At 42.0% G+C, this 22,355-nt stretch overlaps 1 protein-coding gene and 1 long non-coding RNA gene across 11 annotated transcripts; one reads left to right on the top strand and one right to left on the bottom strand.

Annotated features, from left to right (window-relative positions):
• The first annotated feature begins 1,515 nt into the window (after positions 1-1,515).
• Positions 1,516-18,921, top strand: ikzf1 (IKAROS family zinc finger 1 (Ikaros)). 10 transcript variants are annotated; one of them, XM_053436278.1, is made up of 8 exons: positions 1,516-1,855; positions 6,229-6,282; positions 6,453-6,566; positions 11,862-12,134; positions 13,633-13,800; positions 15,569-15,694; positions 16,701-16,835; positions 17,243-18,921. In XM_053436278.1, exons 1-8 carry the CDS (start codon positions 1,708-1,710, stop codon positions 17,944-17,946), a joined length of 1,722 nt encoding a protein of 573 aa, XP_053292253.1. In that variant the 5' UTR covers positions 1,516-1,707; the 3' UTR covers positions 17,947-18,921. The 10 variants fall into 10 exon arrangements, with proteins under 10 accessions (XP_053292253.1, XP_053292252.1, XP_053292251.1 ...); XM_053436276.1 differs by having other exon boundaries at positions 1,694-1,855; positions 16,704-16,835; XM_053436280.1 differs by having other exon boundaries at positions 1,760-1,855; positions 6,229-6,371.
• On the bottom strand, positions 1,851-4,332 carry LOC128453396 (uncharacterized). Its single transcript, XR_008341501.1, has 3 exons — positions 4,007-4,332; positions 3,152-3,211; positions 1,851-1,962 (listed from the first exon to the last, which is right to left on the bottom strand). It is a non-coding gene; the product is annotated as an uncharacterized LOC128453396 (long non-coding RNA).
• Positions 18,922-22,355: the final 3,434 nt, after the last annotated feature.

The following is a 22,355-nucleotide window of genomic DNA, read 5'->3' as shown; positions in this document are numbered from 1 at the left end:
CTGCAACGTTGTTTACCCCTGAAACTCCAGAAGTGTTGTGTGGACCCAAACACTTCACCCATCCTCCATCAGCATGGTGGTGAATAGATAATGAGTAGATTTTCTTTTTTCGGTGAATTATCCCTTTAATGCTCTGGAGCTAGCCCAGAATTAGCTTTGTCCCCCTCAAACAGCTCTACAATAAACTATCTATTTGATTGTTTATGCGTTGGATGTTGTCTGCAGAGCTTTTTTAGAAACAGTCTGGTGCAGAAGTTAGAAACTTTGTGTTCATCCTAACTGGTTTAATTGCTGTGAAGACGTTGTAGTGAGTGTTTTTCATAAAATGAAACAGAATTTGTTGTATTACTGTTGTATCTGGCTTTTATATAAGTTTGAATAATTGATTTGATGAACTCTTCATGAAGTAAAAACTCTGTAATTTATCCTAATAAAAAGCATTTCAGCAACAAAATTAGCATTGTGCTTTTACTTTGAAGACACACTGCCAAAAGGAAGTGATTCTAAGAATGTTGTTTCATGACAGAGATCAGCACCCATCTCAATCCATCTGTGGCAGTCCGACATAGTGAAATTAAAACACTCAAATTATCGAAATGCTCGGGCGTCCAACTTGACCTGCAGGTTGACCCAGTTACCAACCACTGCTGTAGTGTTTACGAGGACATAGAAGAAGACATGATCAACTGGGTCCACAGACTTAAAATGCACTGCCCAGCCCCCACTGACTGCCACAGAGCACTGGTCGCCTGTTTATTAAATTTGTATTAACATTGAACGTATCACATGTCCAAATCACACCAAAGTCAACACTGCGCTTCCTCTGTCAATGTTCAATTCACGTGCCAAGTGTGAAGCCCATAAGTTGGCAAGATACAAGTCCCACATTCAGACAGGCAGATGTTGGTGAAATTAGTAGGTTGATCAGTGATGGGAGATGAAATATTGGGACCTATCCAGTATTTCAGTTTCAAGGAATGACTAAATGGAGCTTGTATGTGGAAGCCTCTGAAGCAAAAATATCTCCGATTGGTTCGGACTCACAGAATCAGTGGCATGGTGTCGGTTTGTGGAGAGGCGAAAAAATAACCCCTACATCTTCACGATGATCATCTGCAGGACTGAGCCGCTGGGAGTGAGGGAAGAGGCTCTCCGTTTACATGCATCTTAAAAGAGCAAGCGGCTCAGAGTAAAATGTTGAAAAGGAAAACAATGTGCTCTGACACACTCCTGATGGTGGACACCTGCTGATGTGATGAGGTGGGACAGGGGGCTCTGACACTGAGGGGAGAAAGTCTGATGCATGAAAGACTATACACATTGGGGGGAAAAAACTCATTATGTGGGAAAGAAAAAACCAGTTGTGTTAATTTCATGGACTGCTTCAGCGTGCCAGAACAGGTGACAGTGGAGGGGGGGGGGGGGGGGGGGGGGGTCTCCAATATGCAAGTGAGGACCCCCCCCCCCCCCCCCCCCCCCCAATCAGCTTCCTCAGTGTGAACGAAATAAATAAACAATGAACGGTCCACTCTCCTCGCGCGCCTCATCCCATCTCATGCATGGCTGCCAGTGATGGTCTACTGGGTGTCAGCTTTTTATTGGCACGGCACAAAGCGGGGTGCCAGGGGCTCTGCGCGGAGTCTGCAGACTCGGCCCTGTGGATAAAAGCGAGCAAAATGCCTCAGCACAGCTCAGAGGCGTGAAGTCATGTTGGGCTGGAACGAGGAAGTGCAGTGGAGAGGAGGGGAGGGACTCCGGGCGCAGCTCCATGGGGCCGCGGCGGCGCTGCGACCTTCTGCACATGGAGCCGGGGAGAGTTGGAAGAACTTCATACTGCAAACTCAAGGAATAGCAGGTAAAGTGACCTCCACTGCGCCTCTTCTGCTCCACACTGACCTCGCAGACTCTCAGGAGCTCTGAACTCACTCAGTTTGGTGTCTAGTCTTAAGGAGTCGTTTGCGCCTGAGGGAAAAAAAAGAGCTCTCCATTAGTTTCGGTGCAGGTGCAGCCTCCGCATCAGATCCCGTTTGCTGCGCGTAATTCTCCTCTGGCTCACCACATGTCAGTGATTAATTATCCACTTGATGTTTTGTTTTTTGATCAAATGACTAGAAATATGTCATTTTGAAATCCTAATGTGTTCCCATGGAGCCAAATGTTCGAGAGCCATAAAGGAATGTTCCCTATTTCCCTTGCGTAATTTTCTTTTGGGAACATGCGGATAAATTATTTCACAATGATGTTGATTCATATAAAAACTTCAGAAGTAATTTGATAATTTCATAATTATTATCCGCGCATTTCGCTATAATTTAAACCTGTTTTAATACATTTTACAATCCTGTTATTTATAGCACCTGTTGCAACAGATGTGCGCACTAAACTTCACGCAGTCTCTATCTGGAGTTCAGCAAAGTACTAAAAGATCTCTTTTAGGAATAAAACTTGTATTAAAATGTACATTTGACGAGAATCAAAAAATTATAAAGCGAATGTGAAAATATTTTGGCGCCGCTCAAACAGGAAATCAGTACGCACCGACTAACGCAGCTTCTCATGTCTAAGAAATAAATCAATAATGGATAGATCTGATAATTTCCTATCGCTAAAGTCTTTGTATTCACTTGCTCCATGCACACAGTCTGAGTTGTTAAATGTGTGTGTGAACGAGAGAGAGAAACACACACATGTAGGCAGGACTGATGAAAGTTTTTTACACAGAGGAAGAGAGTTGTTCTTCAACGCCCAGAAAAAAACAAGACACGATAGATTCACAGAAAAACTGATGAGGAAATTGATCATTTAAAAAAAAAGTCTGATTTTAAAGAAGTCGAGCCTCTGTAGAAAACATTTTAGACTTCCATTAATCTTAAATATTTATTAGATAAGGAGTTCATTTACTTTTTTACAATTTGTATAAATCATTGGATTGACATTTTAATGTATCATACAAGACATATTGATTCAATGTTATCTTTCATTTTTTAGTAAGTATGGATGGATTTGCAGTTCACATTTAAGTAAAATGCAGTTTCCTTTGTTAAGTTGAAACATTTAAGGGCTTTTTACCACCATCAGACTTGAATGCAAACATTTAATAAAAACACTTGGACAGAGAGTCTTTTGAAAAGTTGGAAAAGAACCCCGGCACCTGCACTTTTTCACAGCTCGGAGAGAGAGAGAGGTGCAAATCTGTCTTCGGATCCATTATCTTTCTTGTCAGCAGAAACAGAAGCAGGAGGGGGGCAGAGGAAGACAGGCAGTTATTAAAATGATTGTTGTCTGAATAGCAGAGTAGTGAAGTGTGTCAGATGCAAATGAAGGAAACTTCTCCTCAGCACCTCAACTCTCCCCTCACCCCCATCGATGAGCTCCCAGAACACATCCGCTCACACTATGTCTACCCACTTACACCCATACATTTCATGAATTACTGATGAGACTCTTCGTGTGCATATAGGAACAAAGGTGGCCGTGTCGCGCACTGTGCAGTGTAGGATGAACTCTTTTCCTAAAAGTCGATAACAAGATACCCATAACTTCATTAGTCCACATGAACCACATCTTTTCAGTTTGATTAGTTTCTGCCTACAGTGGAAACCTTTAGTAAAGTATACAAGTAATACTAATTAGAATGATGTTTCAGGTTATTACACACACACTCACTGATAGACATGGCCCTGAAAAAAAACCTATAATGAATATTAAATATGTCATGCTATATCGTGTTATCTATTAATAGCAAGGTTTAGTTTTTGTAAGCAGAAGCGTACAAAAATATTCTTCCTGGTCTTAACTCACCCTTTTTTTTATTTCAAAAAATAAATCAGTCCCACTTTTGTTACTTTTGTGGAAATTATCAAATTATGTCCTATTGTATGAATATAAATACGATTTATAAAAAAAATTATTACAGAGAATGTATTTTAAGTAATGTTTCTTTACAGTTTTTTTATTTCTAAATGTGTCTCTGTTACACTGTGCATACTAATGTATACGTACACACCAGTGTGCAAGCCTCTTCCAGAGTACCATGTCTTCACTTGTGTGGTCCCTCAGTATCTGTTAACGGTTTCGTTGTTTCTCATCTCCACCCTGCTCCCTGGTGTAGTTTTTGCACCTCACTATGAGCAGACGCCTCTAACCCTAACCCCCCCCCCTGTCAACACACCACCATGATACACCAAACACACACACATACGCACACACACAGGAGGAGGACCGAGAATTCTGTCAACCCACAAGCCTCTTCCTGCCTCTCCCTCACTCGATGAACTCAGACCTAAACTTTTCCAGTCCCCCCTGCGCTGTGTCTCAAGTCTTTTCTGTGGCTTCATTTTAAGCGACTGGAAGGTTCCACCTGCCCACAGTTCTAACACACACACACACACACACACAGACACACACACACACACACGCACACACACACACACACACACACAAAATCCTGCTGTTTTTATCTTTCCAGTTTGTTCGTACTACACAAACGATAAAATAGGTCATGACTGATTTGTTGAATGAATACATCAAACATTTTAACTACACTATAGAAAGTAAACATTTTTTTTTAAGTTTTCATTGTTTTAAAAAGTAAAATTTAAACTGAGGCAAAGCACAATTCCAGTCCTGTTAGACTGAGGTACAATAGATATCTGTACTACAATGCAATACAACCATAAAGTTTTTTGTGACAGAAATATGCGCGAACCATGTCGATAATAAAAGCCGTTTGAAAATAGTCTCACTTTCTCGAACAAAATAGCTACTTCCTGAATATTCCACGTGCACCTTACTTTCCACATGCCTACGCAAGTAGGTTGTGGCTGAAAGTAGGGACTCTCTTTTTTTTTCTGTCGAAGCCCCCCCACCAACGCATCCGTGTTTCCCATCGCACCATCTGCCCAGAAAAAAGGGCACATGAGAATACACCTCCCCTCTGTACCCGACCTCCAAACTCCAGATGCTGAAGAAGCTGCTGCTGCGGAGTCGGAGCTCGGCAGAGAAACACGCAACACCCCAGTGTTGTGCTTGAACAATTCATCTGCACCAGTGACCTTTGCCCCCCCCCCCCCCCCCTTCCCTCACACTTGTGTCCTGGGCGTCTGCAGGAGCTCCTGACTTGACTCCGCAGAATATGGTGTCTTGCGACAGAACGGCCTGGTCGCTTCCCACTATTTGTTCCAAATGTGTGGAGCCATCTGTCAGTAAAACAGGAAGGCCTAGGTTCCCCTTCTCCCTTGGGCTTGTTTCGCTATTTTCGGGAGCTTCACTTCTCCCTGTGTGGCTGCTTGGACCGGGCAGCGGCCCCACCAAGGGCTTCTTGAAGTGGCGGAGCTGGGGCTGAGGCTGTCGGGCCCATCTGCTGCAGGCTTGAGGGCCATCCATTATTAATGGGGCCACGAGCGCTGGTGACTCCTCAGATATTCAGCCCTGGCCGGAGGTTTCCTTCTGGACTCAACTGCCGGGTCTTGCTAAAAGAATTAATAAATAAAGAGAAGATCTCTGTCCTTTGGCCTGCTTTCTGTCTCTTTTCTTTTCTCTGCACCTTCCTGTTGCATTTGCTCTTCTGACTCTTGCCCTCCCGTCGCCGTCTACTTCTCTGCCGCCGCTTTATCTATCATGTTGCTGTCTCCTCCACCTCCTCTTAATCTTCTTCATCTTCTGCTTCTTCATCTTTTTCGTCTCCTCACTTTCTCTCACTCCCTTTGTTTCTCATTGTGACTTGCATGCATCTGTGCCCTAGCTGTGGGCTCAGCGATGCATGCTCAGTAAATTAGAGAGAACACGAGCGCCGATCAGCTGGGCACGGCGAACACCCGCATCCTCGGTGACCTGGGGGCCAGTTAATTTTCTGCTTAATTTTGCGGCAGTCAGTTTGCATTTTTGGATGATTACGTGGCAGGAAATTAACAATAAATAACAAATGTGGTCTGAAAGCTCATTCCCGGCGAAGTCACGCTACCGGCGGGCCCCATCAGCTGGAGCCGAGCCACTTTCCAGGCTCAGGCTCTCTGTCAGGCTCGTAATGAAAATGTCTGTGATTCTTTGTAATGTAATGTGGGGGACAGTGGTGTGTCTGCGGCTGTGACAAGAGTGATCTCACTGAGGTGACGGAGTCATGCCGAGAAGAACACCTTTTACTCCACTCGGGCTTTTTATAATGTTGTTTCCTCGGCCTGCACTTGATTAAACTTACACACAGATACATCTCTCTCTCCCTCCCATTAGAGTACCTGCACCGCATGGAGACAGAGGAGGCCCAGGAGATGGCCCTGATGCCAGGTAAAAGACTACCTACTGCATGATTGAGCCATTGAGCGCAGAAAGTAAATACAATAGGCCCACAAACAGGCTCGCACACCCACCTGGAGGTAATTTTGCTTCTAGTGAATGAAACACATCGAGGGGTTGCGCTGTGAGTGATGGGTGTTTGCTGGTGTGTGTCTCCCCAGGCAGGGACAGCCCCCCTCCCACCGAAGCGTCCGAGGAGGCAGAGGAGCCGATGGCCGTCCCAGAGGACCTGTCAGCCGGCTCCACCCACCAGCAGAACAACAGAGGGGACAAAGGTACGTGCACGGCAACATCTCCTCAAATTCACCCACAGCCACTCAGAACATCCCTGGTGCTCTTGTTAATTTAGAGTGTGAGATTGCCACATTAAGTGGAGTGTATCCCATGGAGCAGCAATCAAATGAGGAAAAAACCCAGACGAGGGCCTTTCCCAGCTGTAATGTATTCATTCCCAAAGCATCCAAATCAGAGTTAAACACTTACATGGGAGAAACATCAGTAATATCAAAAGCATAAAAAGCATAAGGATGTTTTTATAACTTAATCTCATGCCCATCCAGTGGGAGACATTTGCCATTCCAAATCCCTGGGAAAATTGATTTAAAGCTGCAAAGGGACACATTTAGGTCATTGGCAGACAAGGTAAAAAGAAGAAAAAAAACACTTTGATCCATGGTGTGTCATTAATAAGCCGAATCTTAAGGAATAGCTAATGTGGCCTTGATTTGAGTTTGTGAACATCAAGCCAGGGAATATCATGGTGAAAATAAGGAGGAGGCTTTCAAGAGGGAACCACAGCGCTGGTGTATATTTATCTCCTGCCTGCTGATGTGGGTGGTTAGTGGAGAAAATGTGAAAAGTTAGTCAGACTTAAAATTCGCAGGACAAATAAGTATTATCATTTTGATTGATATTATTGTTTATTCCTTCTTAACTATGTTTAAAGTGCATTCATATGTTAAAGGAATGTCCAGAATATAAGGGACGGCCACGGTCAGTGTTAAAGATGCACTCAGATGGAGGAACTTGCCAAATGTATTGATGTAAAATTGGCACACAATCAAAAATATCTAAGGATCATCAAAATTTGGCTTGGATATTTTATTTACATCATGATAAATAGTTTTTACCCGATCGCAGAAAAAATATAACATGACAGCTGAACTTTCACCGCCCTCTGAGTGTTTCTCTACCTTTCCAGATAACGGCAAAGATTAGAGGCACAGAGTCAAAAATAAAGTAGGAGAGGAAACTGAAATAGGATGTGTAAGAGTTTCCAAAGAAGAAGAACATTGCCATCAGACAGTTTCAACACTCATGGAGATAAAGAGTTCAGGAACAGGGCCAAGCTCGAGACAGAAAAGCGCATCGCTCTACCACATAGGTCACACACCTGCACACACACACACACACACACACACACACACACACACACACACAAACTTATCTCACCAATGTTCTTCGTCTGACTTTACAGCAGCTGAATTGTCATGCAGGAATCTCTGAATACTTCAGAACAATTGACGTGACCATGTTAATTTGTGTTACGAGTTGCTTTGTAGAGCCATGTTTTATACGTCTGTGCCCGTCTCATCTCAGTCGACTGATGGACGTTTAGTACAATCTGGATAAAACTAGAAAAAGAGCCTTCAGATAATTTAAACATTTAACTTTCATTTACACCATGTAAAGACAGGGAGTAGGACACAGCTGTCGGTGTGAACATCTGACCCTATACCTGACTTTCTGTTCTATCCCGATTCAGTATCATTACTGCGTGGGTGTGTGTGTGTGTGTGTGAAAAAGCCCGAAGAGCGAAAGGAGGGAAGTGCAAGTATCTGGTGATCTATGCATCGCTGCCTCTGTGATAAAAGCCTGAATGTGTTATAATTATCACTCAGGATCATGTGCCGCTCAGTTCTCTGTAATGAAACAGGCAAAACAGCAGAGGTCTGTAAGTGGGACATAGGACCTCAAGGCATTGAATGCTCAAAACCTCAAAACCCATGTTCTTTCCTGTTGCAAATAAGTATTTGCTGCAGTTTGGCATTGACATTATTGCTATACATTCACAATATTTCAAGTACAAGGTATAAAAGTCGACGTTAAAATCTATTTTGTTATCAAATTTTTAAATGCTCACTATATTTAATTTCTTCTTACTCAGCTATAACTGAAATAAACAAGATGATCTTCGTCCAGTGAAATGATTTCACTTTCAGTGAATGAGACTGAGCCCTCTAGTTCCCGAAAACATGGAGACGAGTGTTTAAAAAAAGAAAAGTGTGAGGGGAAAACAGTCTGTTTTTGGTGTTCCTGCAAGTCGTGTGTTACTGGCGTGGTTTAACACATGCGGTTCCACTACCTTGCACACAGGGTTATTTTCAGGCAGTGAGAGCAGCATAAGTCAGTAACAGGAACCTCCTGCAGTCTCCCTGTGTCTCCATGATGCAGAACTAACGCACTTGTTATCGTACTTTGTATTTATCATTGATCTCTGTCAGAATAGTTTGACCATTTATTTTTGTATGCCAAACAGGCTTCACCGCTATTTTGGCCTTTTACATACATATTCATTTGTCACTTCTGTCAGTATTTGTCCTTGCTGTTTCATTTTCAGTTACAGTTACCTGTAATCTGAGAATCAGATCGACACCAGGTTAGAACATTGTTTTTGTGACCTGCTTTGTTTGTCTAAACTAAAGTGTGTTCTGGCAGTTGCTTCCCAAAACGAACTAATCAGGATGTGTGACCGTGACAAACATGATATAAAGTAAAAAGCCTTCTTCCTTCTCCCAATTTAGTCACAACTTCCCCATATCCATGCGAAGCAGGAACATGGTTCCATTCTGTCTGCTTTTGCAGTCTGATAACCTGAGAGCCTCACTGCTGTGTTACAATTTTAAGGAACTGACCTTTGCAGATAAAAAAAAAAGGTTTTGCTGCATTGATCCAACTATTCATTTTCCTTAAATCTGTGAGAATGTACAAAATGCTCTGTGCAGATTATGCGTTGCTTTACGGTTATATTTGTTGTTAAAATGAATATTCCCTGGATCAGTGGCTGCACTTGTCGGAGAAATGCCTCTTGGTGTACTGAGGAAGGCAATAGTATGAATAAATCTTTTTATTGATTAACATAATTTTACAAGTCCCTGTTGACATAAGAAAAGTAGTTAAGTTATCTAGAAAATTGTGGCAATTTGATGATTTCGAAAAAATAAGGCAATGACGTATTAATAAGAAACAAAATCTTCATATTGACTCATCTAACATCACCTTCTAAAAAGGGGTGAAGCTATTGAGCGAGTAGAGAGGTTGAAATATTTAGTCTTCTTAAAAGGAATTGATCAATAAAAAGCAGAAGCAGAGGCGTTTATATAGTTAGCTAAAATAAATTATGTATAAGTAAAATGGATAAGTAGGCAAAAAGTACAATGGTTAAAATAGTTAGCTAAATGTCATGTGTAAATGCTCGGAATAGATAATGCTAGCTAAATGTACAATGGTTAAAACTGTTGCATCCAACTACCGACATATCTTTAGGGTTATCAAGAAATGGCTGAAATAATAAACTAGAGATAATAACAGTGTAAGTTCAAATGAAGGGAATGGTTTAATTTGCTAAAAGTTATGGCAAAATGCTCAAAATATAAGTATAGGGCCATGTCACTGGGGCAGTGGGCGCACAACTGACATAAACAGTTAAGAACCACCATTGTTATTGTTATATGTAAAAACCAGAGATTTCTGAAATGACACTAAAGATTTCATTTCAATTCAATTGCATATTAACCCTTTGTGGGACTGAAGGATTATATTGTCTTATCCTAAAAGCTTGACGGTATCAATAGCCTAAGAGTCTTTTGTGAACATATAGATTTCTGCCTACATCCTCATTGCAATGTAATTGAATGCATGTGTAGTGTGTGCAGTAAATAAGTCCTACACACTTCTGCAAATAACTCTGCGTCATCTTGTGCATTTGAACAGAACCTCAGTAGCATTCAGTTTTCCTGCAGTGAAACCTTTCCTTCTCTTTGCGTGCACGTTGTTGTGTTTTTGTCTCAAGTCATTTCAGCAAACGACGAGAGAGGTTGTCCTCAAAGGGTCAACAGTTGAACAGATGAGAAGATTGTTTGTCCTGCAATAGAAAAAAAAAAAAATCTTGCGTGTTGATAGATGATTGGATAACGTGACCCTCGTGATCTCTTGTTGTTAGTTCTCAAATTTTGCTCCACTACCTGCTCTCTATGGGAAACATTCTGTGCATTAGGATATTTATGTTTCCTCGTGGCTCTCTGTGAAAATCAGTAAAAGAAAAAAACCTGTTTCAGTTACAGGCTGTTTTACAATTCCCTTCCCGTGCTTCCCTTTCTGTCACTTCTCCATAATTCTTGGTATTTCAGTTAGACAGGGCCCTCTTTCTGAAGCTTCCCCTTTTCCATAGATTCCTATATTTCATGATTTCCCCTTCTTCCTCTTCGGTTGTACAAACAGAGCTAGTGGCATGGGGAAATCAGCCTGCCACCACACCATGACATGCAACCACATTCTGGGACTTGCGAGATCTGTCAGTTCTGTGAAATGAAAGGTTTTCTGGTGGGAAAGTAAGGAGTTGGTAGTTTAACGCAGAGGACACTTCTCTTTTTCTGATCACTTCGGGAACACCAGAATAGAGATGCTAGATTTTCCTCTAGTTTCACAGATGACGCAATTCTTAGTTTCTTTCTGTGCGCTTAAAAGTTCCAAATGTCAGAGGCAAGACAGATCACAAACCTTGTAAATGAACAAGGTGGTGAAAGCCATACACGCATGTCTCTCTCTGTGTGTGTGTGTGCTCATCGCACACTGTGGCTCTGATGCACACCGCTGTCGTCCCTAGTTTCGCACTGTTTCCTGTGTCTCTGTTTCCTGTTTATCTTGCTGTCATTCGCCTCACCAAAAGTGTGATAGTGTGAGATGATCTGTGTGTTTCTTCATCTCATCACCGACATCCTCAAACAGTGATCGTGCTCTCCACTGGTGTATCCTGATGAAATATGGGTGGCTTTGTTAGAAAGAAGCAGGAGAGTCAAACAAAATGAGTCAGTCAGGAAGTGATTCATTGAAATAAATCTTACACAAGCATATTGCAAAATATATTTAAAAAAAGTAATTGATAATATAGATGAGATTTAAAACCAAAAATAAGTTTCTCACCGAAATAAAATGCCAAACAATGACACAAAGACAATTTCAATAAATCGCTTAAGCAAATTGGTCTGGTAAATTTAAAAAAAGAAGAAGATACAAATAGAAATAAAAGAAAATAAGAAGATGAAGAACAAAACCATAAAAATAAAAAGAAGAGAATGAGAAGCCATACTCGACCGAAAGCAAACGAGGGAAACTTACAGTGTAAAGTAAAAGCACCAGTATTTTAATAAATGATCACTAGGGTAGTTTCTTCTCATGTCACATTATCAACATCACACTGACAAATTGCCCATCTTCAATAAGTAACATCCTGAGAGAAGCATGCTCGTATTCTAAACCGTGGCCCCCCCCCCCCTTGCCCTCTTTTACAGTCTGTAACATTAAAGTTGAGGCTCGCAGTGATGAGGAGAATGGGCTGGCCTGTGACATGAATGGCATGGAGGAGGAGGAGGAGTGTGCGGAAGACTTGCGCGTGATCGATGCCTCCGGGGCCAAGTTGAACGGCTCACAGCCGCGCCCCAAAGCCAAGGCCTTCTCCTCGGCCGGCGGTATCCGGCTGCCCAACGGGAAGCTCAAGTGCGATATCTGCGGGATAGTTTGCATTGGCCCCAATGTGTTGATGGTGCACAAGCGAAGCCACACTGGTAAGCCAACCTGCACTACTTCATGCCCTTCCTTTGCACCCATGTTCACTGTCAGTATGAGAGGCTGGATGAGGGCTAGAAAGGTGTCTGCTGTGGCTCCTCCATAGATTTAGACTCTAAATGGCAAAAAAAAAAAAAAATCTCAGAGTAGTTGATTCCGACAAGCAATACAACAGCACATGTAGTCTGCCGTAGATTTGTGTTCTCTTTGCCTACACAATAATAATTAGAAATAGTAACAGCTTCAGAGCCTGTACTTATGAATTCAGACCCATAAATGTAGTTGTGGCGGCATGCCTGCATTTGGATGTACACCCTCCTATCGTGCGTGAAATAGACTTTGAGCGTGACATTAGTTTTCATTATTGTTCATCTAAATGACTAAATTACCACATGACAAGCAACTGGTCAAATTATCTTGCGATAAAGTATCAGAGAACTACTTGGTCCGAAAAAAGGGAGGAAAAGGCTATCTGCTGCAATTATATGGAATCTCCACCAAGTGACAATTATCTGGCTATTAAAAGTATTTTCAAATTTCAAAATTGATATTCTATTGTAATGGAACCAAACCAGTGGTGGGGAACATTTTTGAAAAAGGCACTTAACTGTCAAGCTTTAGAAACTAATGAAACTCAAAATGGAAGAAAGGAACACCAGACTAATGTAAATGCAAAAGAAACTACAATAAAGGATATAATGAAGTGCCTCCTATTTAAATAGAAAATATTCTGTGGTGAGTCTTAGCTCCTGAAATGCATTTTTAATGAATTTCCTCTTTTATATATTTTTGCTGCTTCACTGGTGACTCTTATTTTATGGGGGGCCTTTGAAAAAAAAGCCATATTAAAACCTTCTCACAGAATGCCACAACACTCAGAGAGGCTGGATATTGGTTTATTCCAGAAGCGCTGATCAGGAAGACTGGCTCTCAACACAAAGTGTTTCCTCCGCTTTATTCAAATGAGGCTGAATTTGCATTGTGATGTGCCGCTCTTATTTTAGAGATGAAGAAGAGTAAAAAATGAGATTTTCAGATCAAATTGACCTAGGCAATGGTGCATTACGGAACTGGCAGGCTGAGTCTGAAAGGCTCTTGTTCGATCAGAGCGCCAGGAGTCGGCGGGGCAGGGGGAGCATGGAGAGATGGAGTGTCACTCTGCTGTGAAACCCTCCTGCAGGCTGCTGGATCGCTCTCTGCCCTGGAGACGCTCCATCATCCGACTTGTTCTGGCGCTCGGGATGCTTGTAGTGCAGTGACCCCGCATTCCCACAGTAGCAGGCTGCTTTTTGTCTCCACATAGAAAAGAAAAAAGACGTTGTGATGTTATTGTTGTCAGATGAGGAATCAAACATGGTGAGATTAGGGAGAGCAGTGCAATTAGGAAAAAGCCTTACAAGCCATAAGTGAAAAACACAAATGGGTGCTGTTGAAAACATACAAGTGTGTTGTCGGCCTCTTTACAGTACAGTGTGTCTGTTGTGTTCTTCCCCGCAGGAGAACGCCCTTTCCATTGCAGCCAGTGCGGTGCCTCTTTCACCCAGAAGGGTAACCTGCTGCGCCACATCAAGCTCCATTCGGGGGAGAAGCCCTTCAAGTGTCACCTGTGCAGCTACGCCTGTCGCAGGAGGGATGCCCTCACCGGACATTTACGCACCCACTCGGGTGAGTACGCCGCCCCCCCCCCCCCCCCACACACACACTGCAAACTTCTGCACTCATGACATGTTCTTCAGTTCACACAGCGACAGCTCAGGGGGTGCATGAGGAAGTTGACAGGGTAGATATGGTGTCACTTTTATTGCAAATGCTTTGCAGAAGTATGTGTTAATGAAATGTTTTGCTTGTAAACAGTATACTCTTGCAAAGCCTGCTCTGACGAGGGAATGGTTAAAACTGCCACATTACAACTGGACACAATTTTATAATTTTAGTATGCAGGTTATAATTCGTTAAAATGCAACAATGCTCACAACATTTTTTATCAAAAGTATCGAGACGAGTAATTTGAAATATTTGTCCAATGCACTTTTTAAGTCACCACAAGTTGAGATGCACTTGCTACTAAATGGAATGAAATGAAAAGTAAAGGCTGCATGGAAGGTAAGGAAATCCATTAAAGCTTACAAACTGTGGCGAGCTCTCAGGCTATACTTGATATATGCTATTCAATATGATAATATAATTCAGATCATTTAATTAGTGTTAGGCTAATAGAATAATTTTTGTTATTATCAACAAATCCCATAAAAATATCTAGAACCAGTAGTCGTGATTGAGACTTCCCTACCCCATGGCTCCTTTGGTTCCTGTGTGAACTTTTAAAACCAGGTCGCATACACGCAGGTTTATAAAAATAAAAAAAATCATTCATGTCCCAAACCAGTTAGGTACTCTAGTTTTTAACACGTTATTCAAATATCAGTAAACTGTGCATTTCCCTGTGACTTGTATGAGCTGTAGATGAATACATGCTGAAGAGTATTAATTACACAAGGAGGATGTATGTTGACATCTTTCAAAGGAAAATTACAGACAATTTCTCTACTATTTTGGACAATGACAGAGCTCCATGCTGTAGTGGGATGTAGACACAGTTTTAGTCATACTGAAGTGAAGAGTAATTTATTTTCTTCATAATAATTTAATATATTTTATTTATTTAACTTTTCATTTATAGATAGAGAGATAATAATAATAATGATAATAATTTAAAAAGACAACTTTAAATCCTCGACAGGGAAAAAGTAAATCCCCTAATTACGTAAAAGTAGTTCAATTTAATTCACTCTAAACAGGAATATGTTAATAAAATACCCACTCTATGTAAGCTTTTATTTGTAGAGTGTAAAATCCCCTCCAATTGCCTCCAGAATTCCCCCAAAAATACACGAGAAGTGACCTCAGTACTTACAGGTTCATGTTCTCCCAGTTTATGGCACTGGACTTTCCAGGGATCATCAGTGCGAGTTCTGCCGTCAGGTCTTCTCCTTGGCTCTCCTGTAGGTGGTGCTCTTTTCTTTGTCTGACCACTGTCAGTGCCACAAGCCCAGTCGGTCTGTTTCTATTTGTTCTAATTAAAGTGGATACATCAAATCCAGCACATCACCACGACAGAGCACAGAGGAGAGCAGAGAAAGTTACCAAATACATTTATTAAACATCTTCAAGGCACCTTACTCCCACAACATCTGCTCCCCGGGCGCCGTGCATGGCTGCCCACTGCTCTGTGTGTTCACTGTGTGTGTTGGGTCCTGCTGTGTTTACACGGATGGGTCAAAAGCAGAGGACGAATTTCCACCATTTGCATGTAGTGTGTCTGTGTATGTGTGTGGGACCAATAAAATGAATCTTGATCTTGATCTTGATCTTATCATTTTCTTGGCAGTATTCATTGCCCTGTTCACTGATAAACTGTTCCTTTTTGTTGCAGTTGGAAAACCCCACAAGTGTGCGTACTGTGGGCGGAGCTACAAGCAGCGCAGCTCTTTGGAGGAGCACAAGGAGCGCTGTCACAACTACCTCCAGTGCATGGGCCTGCAGAACAGCATCTACACAGGTCCGTGCCTCGAGAGACGCTCACTTCACACTTCACCCAAATCTGATGACCTACTTTCCCCAGAGCCAAGTGCTCTCTATGCATGTGAACCATATTTAGACTGCTTCAATAAGTGTGATGTTGTTCTCTTCGTGTACTTCATGTCATGCCCATTGGAATATTGTAACAGTTTAGGTGCATGTGAGTGGGGGAAATGACAACAGGGGAAAAAGTCACAGACACATCGTAGCTAGAGATTCCATAATGCTCGTCTTTTATTGCTAACATCCACTTCCGCCTGACGAAGCCGACCACCTATCAAACATGAACCAAACAGAGTCCAGTTGTCACCTCAACATTCAGTCATGAATTGGAACTAGAGTAAGAGTCCAGTATCACATCCGCCCAAAGCAGGGCATGCTTCCCAACTAACTCAGAACACAATGTCTGATGATGTTGTGTCTCTCGTGTCTAGGCAACACATAATGTCTTAAAGGTTCAGTGTGTAGAATTTAGTGACATCTAGTGGTGAAGTGACGTGTTGTAGCTGAATACCCCTCACCTCACACTCCCATTTCAAACATGTAAGAGAACCTGTGGTCGTCTTCAGTTTTCTAAAAAAACTCGAAAGGCGTTTAGTGGACACCGTAAAAAAAATGGCTCCAAATGTAAATAATATGTATTTAAATATAAAAGGGCCCATACTATGGTAACAAAAACAACAACCTGTACAATTGATGATTACAGGTGAATACACACTAATGAAAACATCACTAGGATTATTTGACATAACATTTTGGACAATAGATCCCTTTCACCTAAATCATACACACTGGACATTTAAAGGTACATTTCACAATTTCGGCGGCGACAATATGCAACCAAAATACATTACGTTGCATTCATAGTGTGCTCTGTGAGACAAGCATCACCAGGCATGTGTTATCAGGCACCAGTTGTTCACTTTAAACCGTACGACCTCAGATTACATTGACTCTGAAATCTACCTCTCTGTCTTGCTTTCCAGTAGTAAAGGAAGAAAGCAACCAGAATGAGCAGAGGGAAGACTTAAGCCAGATGGGATCTGACAGAGCCTTGGTGCTAGACAGACTAGCTAATAATGTAGCTAAGCGTAAGAGCACTATGCCACAGAAGTTTGTGGGTAAGGGCTGAAATCTGCTTCCTTTGTCTGAAAGAAATACAATGTTACTTCTGAAAGCTGCTTAGATGAAGCTGTTGTGTGTTTTGTGTTTGTTAGAGGCCACCTCGGCTCAGCATGCAGTATTAGAGAAAAAATGTCAATTTCTGCAGCTCAGCCTGATTAGGAATTTGTTTGATTGCCTTTAGATTAGGAATTGTATCAATATTTCCTGAGTGTTTAATCGTGGATATTATATATATTTTTAAATACGGATAGGAGACATTGAGACATTAAGAAACAGCAAAAGTGAATTATTTTCCGACTCAGCTAGAGAGGAACAGACACAGTGGAATCACAGAGTGTAGGTGAGAGTTAGAGTTTGTAATTAAAGTTGAACCTTCACATTGCTCCTCTCTCTGGCTCTTCAGGTGATAAACGTCTGTCCGACCTCTCCTACGATGGAGGAGCAGGCGAGCTCATTCAGCCCCACGTCATCGACCATGCCATCAACAGTGCCATCAGCTACCTGGGAGCCGAGTCGCTGCGGCCTCTGGTCCAGACCTCTCCGGCCTCCTCTTCTGACGTTGGCCTCGGCTCCATGTACCCCCTTCACAAGCCGTCGGCCGAGTCCCACGTGGGCCACAACCTGTCTGCCAAAGACAGTGCGGCCGAGAACCTGCTGCTGCTCTCCAACTCCAAGTCTGCCTCCAGTGAGAAGGACGGCTCGCCCAGTCACAGCGGCCAGGACTCCACCGACAGCGACAGCAACAACGAGGATCGTCCAGGCAGGGCGACCTCCGGCCTCATCTACCTGACCAATCACATCACTTCGGGGATGAGGAATGGCGTGCTCCCTCTGGTGAAGGAGGAGCAGCAGAGGCAGTACGAGGCCATCCGCGCCAGCATGGAGATGGCCTCCGAGGGCTTCAAGGTGGTCACCTCGGACGGGGAGCAGGTGAGGGCGTACAGGTGCGAACACTGCCGCGTCCTCTTTCTGGATCACGTCATGTACACCATTCACATGGGCTGCCACGGCTTCAGAGACCCCTTCGAGTGCAACCTCTGCGGTCACCGGAGTGAAGACCGGTACGAGTTCTCCTCTCACATAACGCGAGGGGAGCACCGCTACTGAGCCCTGACACACACACACACACACACACACACACACACACACACACACACACACACACACACAGTCCAAGTGTACATAGTGAAAAATGCCACATATACTCTTAGATATGCATCTGAAACAAATGCATAAAAAAACTAAATGTAAAATACACTGTTATTGTCTGAAAGGTTTTTCTTTTTTTTACACGAAGATTGCATGTATGTTAAACACAGATAAACGTGTACAATTATTAAAGATATTGCTTAAATTTCATTTAAAAAACCATGCTCAAAAGAAAGACCTGGTATTCATTTGTCTTTTGTAACGACAGAAAATGAAGACGACACAGCTGAGGTACTGTGCCGCTTCATACACACAATTTAAATCATTTATTTACAGTTGCCACTTGTATAAAATGTACAAATGTGACTTTTCTTTTGGAAAACCAGGCAGCAACTTTTTTTCCTAGTTTTAAAATAGTAAAGAGCTGCATTCCTTCATTAACGCAGTCATTTAGTGATGTGTCTGAAATGTCAGTAGAAGATTCTCCAGCTGTTTTCATGAGAGGAACTTAAACGTCAGAATTAAAATCCACTCAATTAAAAACGAAACAATCAGTGTGGATAAATTCACGTTTCCCTCTTAAGTATCAACCTGTTCTGGTATTTGTAGCAGCTTACACATTATTTATATCACATTTAGACAAATCCTGTCTGTTTTTGTATTTATTATAATGATTGTCGTTTGTCTGTAGGGTAGTTTTATTTTTTTAAGTTGCATATTTTTCTGTTCAACTGTACTAAATGTATTTGAGGTGAAAACATGACTGCTGCTGGACGCTTCTCTTGGTTTTATCATGAGGAAATGTTATCGTGGCCCTTTTTTGTTTTGTACCTGATAGCTAAGAATTGTCTCACTCGCATAATGAGAGTGAACCATCTGAAAAGATCCTTATGCTTGCAAAATATCAATAAAGGATATTTTATATATGCACAATGAGTGTTGTTGTTTTTTTCTGAAGTGAATGAATTTAGAAAGCGGATATATGCCTTCGAAACTTTGTAGCATGTAAATGAGAATTAACAGTGTTACTATAATTAATAATGACTAATCGTAACTGTATATGGGTCATTATGACTTTATTGTACATATAAACAGATATCGGCAAATGTGTTTTTGAAAGGATCGTTTTCTTAAGTAGACCATGACTAAAGGAAAAGTTTATTTGACTTTTACCGTTTTGTTTTTTTTCTTCTTCAGACATATGGAGATTTTATCTCACCCTCTCGAACCTTCTAAAATAATTAAGGTTGGATGTCATTCAACATGCGGCTCAGTCCTGCCTGTCAAGGGAGTGCCAAGACAGAGGGAATGACTGGCATCTGTGTATAGAACGAAACAACACTGACCATACTGATAGAAAGTTTACAGTTAGAGGGGAATGAATGAGTAAACACCTCCACACACTGTATAATTGCTGTTGGTGTGGTTAGAGTTATCAGACAGAAATGTAGTTATTTCTTATTCGAAATATATTAATGTTTTCATATAATTTCACAAGGATGGACATCAGACAGAATACACACCACAGTTGGAACTCTCTGCACAGAAACCATCATGCTAAAATTGGACATACACACAAGAGACACACACGCAAAAAGGTGAGTTTGAGAGTGAAGACACCCCCCCCCCCCCCCCCCCCCCCCCCCACACACACACACACACACTTACACACACACACAATAGCATGCTGACATGTTTCCAGGACCTGAAGAGTGCGGCTGGTCCTCTGAGGAGCAGCAGCAGCAGCAGAGAGATGGGACGGAGAGGATCAGCCACTGGAGCAGAAGCCCAGGCCCGCCTGGAGACGTCAGGTCAGGGCCGATGTATGAGCTCGCCATCATTGTGTGGCGACGGCCCCGTCCAGATGGCTGCTGTGTGATTTAGCAGAAACGGGAAGCAGCTGTGGCCAGCGCTGTGTCCCCCCATGCTTGACTGGGGCCTGACATGCAGAGGGAGGGCATTTGCATGAGAGGGATAATGTGGCCAACCAGCTCTGGCCCTGCCAGGATCCCAGATCTCACTTCTGCTTCTCAGGCAGCTGACTTACATGAGTACCCGACTCAACCAAATCCAAATGTAATGTCAACAGGATCCAACAAGATGTTGACCACTCTTTTTTACTTTAATGGCCATGGCAGAATATTTAACATCCACTCTGGTAATATGGTCTCTGTACCAGGGTTTTCTCAACATGGGCTCAGCTTTCCTGATAAAGGTGGTGAATTAAATGATACAATTGAATGCTTCGTTTAACAGTGTGTAGTTAGCTTACTGTCCATCCTCATGTTTCAGATGTATGTGGATTATTAGCAGTTCAATCAAACAGCAATATCCCCTCTAAATACTCACTTGGTGTAAATTTCAAAAGAAAATAAAAGCCATATAGATGTAAATAATGGTCTGTACTTACATTGTATTGTGTTTTTCTTGATAACCATAAAACTCTTCACAGTACAGTTTAGCTATTAATCTATTCACACACAACCACACAGTGAATCTATGTGCAGCACTTTCTTTTTCACACATTACTCACACACTGTCGGCACAGCCTTCAGGGTCAATTTGGGGGTCAGTATTTTGGGATAGAGGAACCAGGGACTGACCCTCCGACTTTCTGGTTAGTGGACGACCTGCTCCGCCCCCTGTGCCACAGTTGTTGTTTTTTTTCAAAGAAAATAAATAAAATTTAATATAAAAAACTTGTGTGGCAGATTTTTTTCACCTTTTGTATCAATGATCTCATATTTACCTTGTGAACCTCACATATACAGATAACTGTACCCTGGCTTATATAGAATTAGCCTTACCTTGACCAGCCAAGTCCAACCCTGATAATATAATACAAAATTGTGTACCGCTCAAAGGGACCATTTCCAGCAAAATAAGTTTGTTTGATTCCCTGCTTTGAAGATACAGTTCTTAGGATTTCAGTTACAGTTTGTTTGGAGATGTTTAAAGCAGCAGCTGATGAATCGATTAACACGGAAGTCTCATGTTGTTGTAATAAGTCAGTATAAATTACAAACACAATCTAATCACGTGTTGAACACAACATGTAATTGCCCTAATAAAATAAAAAAGCCACAGGATTTGCTGCTGCATTGTTCCATCATGCATGTGAATGCAATTTGAAAGTCCTAAAAGACGTTATTACAGAATGGAAACGTATTGAATGTTTATTGATGAAGAAATGTTGCCCATTAAATAAAGTAAAATCAGGGTCTGATTTTTGCGATATATTTTTTTATAGATAGTTGTGATTCATACATATTATTGATTTATGGATATTTATTCTGAGTGATTAATCCACCACTGTGTAAACCTGATCAACTCAAAATATCCAAAGCAACGCAAATCAAATACTCATTTTACTTATCAATACTTCATTTTCAAATGTCAGCGTTTAAGAGGTAATTAACAAGAACACAGGCAGCAGACATCTATTTGTCTGTTTTCTATGAAGGCGCTGTGTAAAGTGTGTCCCTTTGCCACCACACAGCCCCAGATGTATCCGCTGCTGCACAGCCACAGTCAAATGGTGCTACAAGCTTCCACCATATGGCTCAGTCTTCAGCCTATACTCTGTGGACTCTATGGATCCCGCCAGCACCAGAGGAATTCTGTGCATATGTCCCAGTCCAGCTGTGAGGAGTCCCCACGTTCGGAGACGTCCACAGGGGGTAGAAAGGAGGGGAAGTGAGGGGGCGGGTGCTTTCAATGCTGGCTAACTCAACAAAGTTTCAATACAGAGGCCAACCACACACACCTGAATTATTTATTAGGGACTTGACAAAAAGATGAAAAATAAATGAAAGTATTTTTTCATGGTCTTCCAGATTTTTAAACATTATTTTCATTAAATTTACATGAGATTCATTTGATGTTTGCGCAATCTATAATGGTCCTCTTCATCAGTAAAGTAAGTACGACCAGTGAGGGGGGGACCATGAACATTGTTAAGAAGATCAAGAACCAATAACTTTCACTTGACCACAGGATAATACGTTTCTGCGGAGATAGTTCCAATCTGACCTGGACAGATCCCCATGTCTGCTTCTGCACCATAAACCCTGTGGATCAGAATAGGTACTAAAATAATGTAAGTCACACGATTTCTCAAACATGGGAAGTGTTGCAGTAACAGATTTTCCTGTTGGGTCCACTGCTGTCTTATCTCTACCAGGAAGGGAGGCAGGGCTTTACAGGTTTCTGTAAACATGACACCCAGGATACTCTCTGTGTGTTGCCCAACTTCAATGGACAGGATTAGCACACCCCGCCTCAGGGGACATTTCAGCACAATGAGACCTGAGGCATAATGTGCAAATAAAACTGTGGCCACACTACCCTCTGTGGATTCAGAGGGA

The sequence above is a fragment of the Pleuronectes platessa genome, chromosome 12 (genome assembly GCF_947347685.1).
Source record: "Pleuronectes platessa chromosome 12, fPlePla1.1, whole genome shotgun sequence".
Lineage (NCBI taxonomy): Eukaryota > Metazoa > Chordata > Actinopteri > Pleuronectiformes > Pleuronectidae > Pleuronectes > Pleuronectes platessa.
This window is presented reverse-complemented; position numbering and strand designations above follow the sequence as displayed.